This window comes from Oryzias latipes, chromosome 24 (assembly GCF_053564925.1).
Source record: "Oryzias latipes strain Hd-rR chromosome 24, Olatipes_Hd-rR_3.1".
NCBI classification, from domain to species: domain Eukaryota; kingdom Metazoa; phylum Chordata; class Actinopteri; order Beloniformes; family Adrianichthyidae; genus Oryzias; species Oryzias latipes.
The window spans coordinates 24,228,574-24,237,611 of record NC_136260.1 but is presented as its reverse complement, the minus strand read 5'-3'; the positions used below and the strand labels follow the sequence as shown (position 1 = coordinate 24,237,611).

Sequence of the window (9,038 nt, the reverse complement as noted above, 5' to 3'; positions counted from 1 at the left end):
AATGAGCTGATTTAGTAAATAACAGCTTTCCTCTGCTGGAATCAAAACAACAGTCTCAGGTTGTCCTGCATTAAGAACATTTGCTTCTGTTCTGAACCCTGAAAGGAAGTCCAGCAGAGAAACAACCTTCAAGGTTCCACAGCAGCCGTCAGGACGTCAAACATGCAGATTCTGCTGACCCGACCCGACCCATCCAGCAGCAGAGACGGTTCAGTCCTCCACGGCCTCGGTCCTGAAGCTGTTCTGCTGCTGACTGTTGTTGGTCCAAAGACCTGCTGATGTGGTTCAGAAGAAGTGGACCTCCCTGCTCCTGGTTCCTCCGCCCGCTGCTTTCCACCGTTTCTCGCGGCGTCTCCTGCAGGAGGCCCTTCTCCAGGTAAATGTGGACCACTGCTGAAGCAGCAGGAAGCAGCGCCGCTTCCCTCTGAAGACACATGCGTGTTCCACCGCCGTGGACCGGCAGCGCCAAGCTCCTCCCCTGCTTTGATCAGACGTCACCAGATCCTGACCGCAGTGACAGAGTCCGACCGGCGGGATCAGATTTGCGGATCTTTTCCCCGTCCAATCACAGCACTTGTTCATTCAGGCTGCTCATCCCTAACGAGTAAGAACTGGCAGATCAGCTGAGCGACAGCCTGGTTACGCCTTGACCTGGTGCTCCAGACATAACTCATTTCACAGCCATAGCAATTATTGCTGAGAGCTCTCTGTTTACAGTCTCTCCTGCTATCTTACAGCCCCCCCCCCACACATCCCACTTGTCCGGACTTTTCTGAACTGGCCTTTGATGCTGACCGTAACGCAGAAGGAGGGACGGCGTCCAAAGCCAACATGGAGGACAATCTGACCTCAGACCACACATTATCATTCTAACGCGGTCGTCGAACGGCGTCACACAGACACGGAAGTACCGCTGAAGGCGCCGCCCTTCAGACGCCGCCGCCCTTCAGACGCCGCCGCCCTTCAGACGCCGCCGCCCTTCAGACGCCGCCGCCCTTCAGACGCCGCCGCCCTTCAGACGCCGCCGCCCTTCAGACGCCGCCCCTGCAGCAGACGGTGAAGCTGGCCGTCCCGGGAGAGTCTCTGGATGATGTCATGAACCAGACATGGAGGACGGGATCACCGATGCTTTTGTGGAACCTGATGTCTAAACGGACCAACAGCCAATAAAGCTGTCAGTAGCTCCGCCCACACGCCATGGGACCGTCTAGTTCATCAACACATTTATGGACAAACAAGCAGCGAATTAGACGCCTGAACCGCGTTGGGTGTCAGAAACAGAACATCCACTTCTGACAGGAATTCCTCAGAATCCAGACAAACGCAGAACGCCGCCACGGTTCTGTCAAAGAGCAAACGCCTCGACTGATCTGGACCCAGAGGTCCAGAACACGAGGCGTTCAGGAAAAGCAAAGTTTGGACTTCATGAAACGATGGAAGAACCAATACCAGACTGAACGATGGCGGTTCTGAACCCAAAACCAACAGGAACACCCCCCCCCCCATGAAGAACCCAACATGTCTGCACATCAGACACAGCTCGGGTTCTCCTGACCCAACAGAACCAGCCTCCTCATGGAGCGTTGAGTTCACAGAATCACAGGTTCCTGCACAGATCTTCAGCTTTAAAACACACAAAGCAACGATGAAGACGAGGGCAGCAGAGATGATGCTCTGCTCGGAACCTCTAATCATGGGAGGAGCTTCAGCAACCATGGAGGTGCGGAACCGACCCGATCCGCCGATGAAGATCAGACCTCAGATGACGAAGATCAGACCTCAGATGACGAAGATCAGACCACAGATGATGAAGATCAGACCACAGATGATGAAGATCAGACCTCAGATGATGAAGATCAGACCTCAGATGATGAAGATCAGACCACAGATGAGGAAGATCAGACCACAGATGATGAAGATCAGACCTCAGATGATGAAGATCAGACCACAGATGATGAAGATCAGACCACAGATGATGAAGATCAGACCTCAGATGATGAAGATCAGACCTCAGATGATGAAGATCAGACCTCAGATGATGAAGATCAGACCACAGATGATGAAGATCAGACCTCAGATGATGAAGATCAGACCTCAGATGATGAAGATCAGACCACAGATGATGAAGATCAGACCTCAAATGATGAAGATCAGACCACAGATGATGAAGATCAGACCACAGATGATGAAGATCAGACCTCAGATGATGAAGATCAGACCTCAGATGATGAAGATCAGACCTCAAATGATGAAGACCAGACCTCAGATGATGAAGATCAGACCTCAAATGATGAAGATCAGACCACAGATGATGAAGATCAGACCTCAGATGATGAAGATCAGACCTCAGATGATGAAGATCAGACCTCAAATGATGAAGACCAGCATGAATGTCCTCACATCACGTGACTCCGCAGGCCCCTGGGGGAGCAGCGGGGTCTGGGTCGGGTTCTCTGGGGGGGGGGGGTGTCACGGCTGCGACACCGGCAGGCCCGCCGTTACGTAACGACGCCGCCCCGTCACCTCTGACCGCAGCGGGTCCGGTGGTCTCCGCGGACCGACCCGCCTCCGATCGGGACGCAACGAGAGCAGCTGAAGGCCCGCAGGCCCCGCGGCTGCGGCCGCGCACATGCACGCGCGCAGGGCTCTCTTACCTGTGCAGCAGTCCGGAGGGCTCGTGGAGGATCCCCGCGGCGCGGAGCTTCTCTCCCGGGCAGCGGGACCCGCGGGCAGGCGGAGAACCGGCGCAACCGGACCCACGTTCTCATGCGGGGGAGAGGTTTGCGGGGAGCTGCGGGGTGATCCCGCAAGCACGTGTCCGCGTGGCAGTTGGGTTGAAGGTGTTTATCTGTTTACTGTCAGCTGTGTTGACAAACAATCGTGCGTGCTTCGGATCACGCGCAGGTTAGCCGAGGAGCAGCTAGCCGCGCTAGCGTGGGAGCTAGCGAGCTAAACCTGAACGTCGCTCACAAAATCCAGTCCCCCACCCCCCCTTCATGCGGGACTCAGCCCCCTCAGACGGCGGCGGCTCGTGCGCAGCTCCGGGAGAAACACGCGGGTGGTTCCGTGTCCGTGACGATGCGCTCGCGCTCTTCTAACGTGAGCTGTCGCTTCGCTCTGTGATCTCCGCCATTTCCAGCCTCAACACAAACAAACACGGCGCGCGCGCACGCAGGCGCGCTCACGAGGGTGGGAGAGAGGGGCCTCGTGTACGCGCCTCGCGAGCGGTCACTCAGATCCGCGAGGGACCATGACGCAGATAAAACCTCAAACAGAAGGTAAAACCCGCGCGCGAGTACGTGCACGGTCAGTAGCAGTGAACTGTAGGTTCCCCCTGTCTGTGGAGTGGACACGTGCGCGTGGACGCGCGTGTTCTAAGGTGAATCAGCTGAAAGTATGGGAGTCGGTTTGGGTCAGAACTCACCTGCGTTTCCCTGCAGATTTCATTTCATCATTTTTTTTTCAAATTAAACCTTAAATTGTGAGACTCTGCCGCGGACTGGGACACCCTCCACCCCAGATAGGCTCCAGCAACCGCGTGACCCAAACCAGGAACCAAACGGGTCCAGAAAATGGATCAAACCCGATTTCCTGCTGATCTTCCATTCCATGTTATACGTTTAGCCCAGATTCACAACAACAGTCGTCTCGATGGGCTTTGAAGTAAAACATGAACTCAAAAGGATCACGAATACAAAGAGTTCAATAGGAAAATACTAAAATGAACTAACAAACTGACTAAACTATACTGACATCTCTGCCCTTAGACCCCCCCTCTCTGTAAAGAAAAACTCTCAAAAAAAACGGATTCTAGAAAAAACGAAGAAACCTCAGGGGTGAAGGAGGGATCCTCCCCCAGGACGGACAGGTGATTTACCAGAAATCTTAGAGAAGAATTAACTTATCTAAATCTACAACTACATATATAAAGTCCAGCAGACGAGCTTCATCCAGCCGTGGTTGTGGGGACAGTCAAAGGCGCGAGGCGAGCCGGAGACAGGAACCACAGCCAGGTGTAGGAGCAGGAGCAGAGACCAGGTACACGGTCAGGAACTGGAGCACGGATGAACCAACTGGAGTCTGGAAGCACTCCCACTCCCCAGGAGGGAAAGAGGGACAATACATGAATCACTGCAGCAAACAGAGGCATGGAGAACTAAATAATAAATTATGATCAAGAATAGAGGAGAGGAAGGGTAGAAGTAGAAGAGAAAAGAGGACAGAACCCCAGTGTACCATAGTTACCCCAGCTTCAACTTCTAGCAGCCTTTTAAAAGAAATAGTTATTATTAAGTTTAATTTAAACACATTAACATTAAGTTGAATAATCTCTGAATACTAACTAGTCTGACAATAATCCTGTCCACAGAGGAATGTTTTCAGTCTAGCTTTGAATGTAGAAACTGAGTCGGCCTCTCTTCCATGAGCTGGGAGTTTATTCCATAAGACAGGGGCTTGGTGGCTAAACGCTCTACCTCCAACCGTACTTTTACTAATTCTAGGAACCACAAGCAGTCCTGCATTTAGTGAGTGAAGTGTTCTGATTGGATGGTAAGGGACTATGAGGTCCTTAATATAGGACGGGGCCATTCCATGTAAGGCCTTATAGGTTAACAGGAGGATCTTGAACTTGATTCTAGGATCAACTGGGATCCAGTGAAGTGAAACTAACACAGGAGTGATGTGATCTCTTCTGCTAGTTCCTGCTAACAATCTAGCTGCTGCGTTCTGAACAATGACCTCCTGACCTCTGTCCTTCATTTTCTGGACCTGCTTGGAGCCGTTCAGGTTCACAGGTGGAGTCGTCCCACCTGCCATCAAGTGGGGCGGTTCCCTCTGGACGCTCCACCACAGGGCCTCCAGCTTCATCGCGTTGAGGAAGACGAGTCCACGACTCTCCTGTGGTCAGACTGAACTTTGTGATCTTCAGGCAGTTCATCTTCTTTGTGTTCCAGCTGCTCCCTGTAGGGGGCGCCACAGCGGACCATCCCCCCCTCTCCTCCTCCTCCGTCTTTGGGCGACTCGATGAACCAGCAAACATCCAAACGGAGGAATTTATCAACAGAATGCCTTTCTATCGGACCAGAACAGCTGAAAGCTTCACTTTTATTGATCCGTCTCCACCAATACTACAGAGAACTTCCACGAGAGCGGACTTAAACGGTTTGATCTCCAAGTTAAAAGAAATATTGGAGAAAAAAAACAAAGACAGAGGGATCAAACACTGACGTCCTCATGACTTATCCAGATTCAAACCAACACTAATACTTAGCTCACTATTCTACAGTTACATCAATGGTATTTCCAGTGTTTTAAAACTGAGGATATTTATCTATTTTATCCCTAATGAGGAACTCATCAATGTGGTGAATACAGAAAAACTAATTTAAACAAAACTGAAGTTGTGTTATTTTATAATTATGTCAAAGCAGAGCAGCTGGTTAAAATAAATCCAGAACTTGAATCAAAAGCAGCACATCAGACCCAAACTAAATGACAGAGACCTGCATTTAGCAGCTGATGTTTGACTTATTGATCCGAATACAAACGGACGTTTGTCACTGATCGTCACGTCTCCTGGTGCCTGCGGTCGTCACGGCGACGCCTCGCCGTGGGACTCCTGACGGACTTCCTGTAACGCCGATAGGACAGAGGCTTTCTGCAGCAGCTGCTATTCATGTTAAAAATGAGGTCATGGATCATGAAAGGCCTCTAATAATTTCATGGATTCTTCGTCTGGTTATAGAAAATGTCAGGCTGTTTGATAGGAGTCGGGGTTCTGGTCGGGTCCAAATCAACTGACTGCATGGAACTTTAGGAAAAGACATTAAAAACACATGATGGGCAGTAAATGTGCAGGACGTGAATCATTTGTCACTAAGACCACACGTGTCTGAAAGTTTGGTTTTCATTCATGTTCAGGGGCTGAATTTGGATCAAAACTTGGAGAAAGGAAAGAAAATCCTAAAATGTAGGATATAGACATTTTTATGCTATAGACAAGGACTCCAAGAGGAAACAAGAGAAGTCCTCTGGAATTCAGGAAGTGGAATTGGACAGAAATGACAAAAGGAAAGTATAAAGTAAGATTTTTCCTTTGAGGATCTGGCAGAACATGAACACCTGAGGAGATGCAGTTCCACGACCTGCACATATGACCTTCTATGGAGGGATGAGAAAAGCCTGAAGCCAGATTTTCATGAGAAAACTCTAAACTGGAATGAAGCCGTGCTGCATTCAGGTACAAACCTGTAATTCCAGGTGCTGCGTACATCAGAAATATAACAAGAGTGTTTGTGTGTCTTTGCTGGGTATGTGTGTGTGTGTGTGTGTGTGGGGGGGGGGGGGGGGGGGGGGCTGCCTTACCTGCACCTTACCTGAGGTGTTCAGCAGGTCGGGCAGTCTTCTAGTTTAAAGTTTTTAGAGACGTACTAAAATCAAATGTCTTCCTGTGGTTTTGGTGGAAACTGAAGGAAATTTCTCCGTCTGAGCTCAGATGGAGAAAAAACTGCAGGATTCCTGCAAACATTTTCCTCTGAACCAGAAGCTCAACTGGTTTGTTTATCGGTTTAGTTTAGAATGAACAGACTTCAACCACTAGATGGCGGTAAATTTACATTTTATTGTCAGATCTTAATGCGCATGCGTGTTTACAGACTTTCAGACACTAAAACGTGTTAGTTTAAATTATTCTATAACGTGAAACATTTACGTTTCCTTTATTCAACAAAAGAGGAACAGATCAAAGCGGATATCGTTGCCCTATGGGGCACGTGAAACCCTACAATGTAAACATGTCGGTTTTCTTCTGCGCGTGCGCGACTCCGTTATTTAAAAAGTTTGAATTTGCGCATGTGCGGCTGCGCAGTCTCCTTAGGGTACGGCTTCAGAGCTAGGCACGTGGGAATGTCCTCGGGCTGCTCCACCCACAGTTTGTGCGCCACACCTGCGCGCGTGAGGGCGTCTGCGAGCCCGCAGAGCGCGGCCTCGTCCGGAGCCTGCAGGCAGACACAGCAGTCAGAGCAGTTCGACCCGACGAGATTCGGAACCGGCAGCGGCAAGTCTCTTACCGCTAGAACCACCTTGTGCATGGAGTCCAGGTCCGCGAGGTACCGCCGCGTGTCCGGGTCTTCGTAGTGCACGTGGATGGCGGCAGTGGCCGCGTGGCACGCTTGCGCGATGACAGCGCCAAGAGGCCAAGACAGTTTTTGCGTTAGATCCGAGCGAACCACCACATACTGGACCAGCCGAACCCCGGGAGGACCCGCTCCTGAGGCGGACATATTTGGGCTGCACCGGAACGGTCGATGCACTTCCGGTTTAGGAAGGAAATGTCATCCGGGCTGAGTTGCGCCCCCGTGCGGTCATTTGTGTCACTTCACGATGACAAAAGCTGAGATTCTAGTCAGAAAGGAGGTTCTAAAGCGATTTAAAGACAGACTGAAATCATCTTTTCGCTTCCAAACATCAAATTTAGTAAAAACGCAGATTCAGGAAGAAATATTTTCGTTTTTCCGTCACTAACAGACTTTCAAACCGCGGATTCATCCGTTGAAAAAAAGAGGAGAGGACTCTGACTACTTCCTGAAATCAGGAAGCCTCTTCCCGGAAAGTCTAAAAAATCTGCTTCAAAGTCTGTCTTAACATCTTAACATTCATAGTAATTAAAGTTTATGTGGAGATAATTTAGAAACGATTACATGTCTTTTTTGTTGATGTCAAATATTTATTTTTTATATCTTTAAAAATTCTCCCTATGATAGGAAAATATACCACTTTGATAATTTTTGAAACTAAAACGAAGCACAAGATCATTTTTGTGGTTGGTTTTGGAAATTCTGGTTAAATTCTATATTCATGAATGCTAATTTAATCATTAATAATGTCCTAGATTTTGAACTTGTACATAAAATCAAAATCCCACTTTTGTTATTTGTGAATATGTGCCTGAATTTATGCAAATAAACTCCGTTTTCACTACATTGGTGTTTACTTGCTATCTTTTCCATAAAGTAGTACAAATAAATCCAAGGACAGGTTTCTGCTTCTGTTGCCATGGAAACGTTCATAACCGTTATCCTGAATCTGCTGCTGCAGCCTCGGATCCTTCAGGTTAAACCTGCGTGAAAACGGATTCACACCTGATCTGATTTCAGACGCTTTGAGAAAGATCCTGATTGAGAAGCAGAGCCAGCGTTAAATGTCACAATAATTCTTTATTAAGCATACACTTTATAATAGAAATATAAAATATGCTATTTTTGTTTTTAAAATCGTGAGACATCATCGTATCTGTGGAGACAGACGACCGTACAAACAGGTTTGAACTCCTACCAAAATCTGCAGCTGCTCTGAGCGGAGCCGTCCTGAGGCGGGGGCTTTATCCAGGGAGGGGGTCTCCGCTCCTCAGCAGGGACCTGCTCTGAGCTCAGCCCTCCTACTCTAAGATGCAGAGAGCACAACAGCCTAGCACAGATGCCTCCAGCTAATCTGACGGCGGTCCAACGAGGACGCCGCTCGGAGCGCCCGTCCAGAAACGGCGAAGAAGTTACCAAGAAATGAGAACATCAAACATACTGATGGTCACTCGTCTGCAGGGAAACGACAGATGGGGGTGGGGTAATGGTGGGTGGGTCAGCTTCAGCATGATTCTCCACACCCCCACCTCAGCCGGACGACCCCCACGGCGAGCAATGACGGAGTTCACAAAGTTCCTCTTATTTTTTAACGTTGGTCGACATGCTGAGTCCTCGTGTTTCAGAGTCAAAAGGAAAAGTACTGGGCGAAGCAGTCCTGGCGCTGGGGGTCGGCGGGGTCAGGGCCGGGGTCCTTACTTTCAGGAGGGCTTCAGGTGACAAACAGAATCAGGGAGGAAGGCAGACGTTAGCGGCAAACTGGTGTCACACATCCTGCATGCAGAGCCGTTTCTGTCCACACGGGGGCAGCACAGCTGGACCGCCACGCATGAACGGAAGTTTCTGAATGTTTGCATCGACGGATTCATACAAGGATTAGTATTAAACATCTGTGAACCGAAA

The 9,038-nt window shown here is 49.4% G+C and overlaps 2 protein-coding genes and 1 long non-coding RNA gene across 5 annotated transcripts in view; 1 reads left to right on the top strand and 2 right to left on the bottom strand.

The window, feature by feature from the left end:
* The first annotated feature begins 2,521 nt into the window (after positions 1 to 2,521).
* LOC105357904 (uncharacterized) lies at positions 2,522 to 5,852 on the top strand. The gene is made up of 2 exons (XR_013653963.1): positions 2,522 to 2,840; positions 4,956 to 5,852. It is a non-coding gene; the product is annotated as an uncharacterized LOC105357904 (long non-coding RNA).
* Positions 5,853 to 6,602: 750 nt separating this feature from the next.
* Positions 6,603 to 7,420, bottom strand: ptrhd1 (peptidyl-tRNA hydrolase domain containing 1). Of its 2 annotated transcripts, none has more exons than XM_011493360.4 (2): positions 7,083 to 7,420; positions 6,603 to 6,998 (listed from the first exon to the last, which is right to left on the bottom strand). In XM_011493360.4, the coding sequence occupies exons 1-2, from the start codon at positions 7,281 to 7,283 to the stop codon at positions 6,828 to 6,830; spliced, it is 372 nt and encodes a 123-aa protein (XP_011491662.1). In that variant the 5' UTR covers positions 7,284 to 7,420; the 3' UTR covers positions 6,603 to 6,827. The 2 variants fall into 2 exon arrangements, with proteins under 2 accessions (XP_011491662.1, XP_004085038.1); XM_004084990.5 differs by having other exon boundaries at positions 7,071 to 7,406.
* Positions 7,421 to 8,196: 776 nt separating this feature from the next.
* The window catches only part of fam184ab (family with sequence similarity 184 member Ab), a 71,241-nt gene continuing 70,399 nt past the window's right edge, over positions 8,197 to 9,038 (bottom strand). For both annotated transcript variants that reach the window (XM_023953141.2, XM_023953142.2), the window contains one exon: positions 8,197 to 8,845. In XM_023953141.2, the coding sequence (XP_023808909.1) occupies positions 8,764 to 8,845 (82 nt within the window). In that variant the 3' untranslated portion in view covers positions 8,197 to 8,763. The remainder of the gene's footprint in view (positions 8,846 to 9,038) is intronic.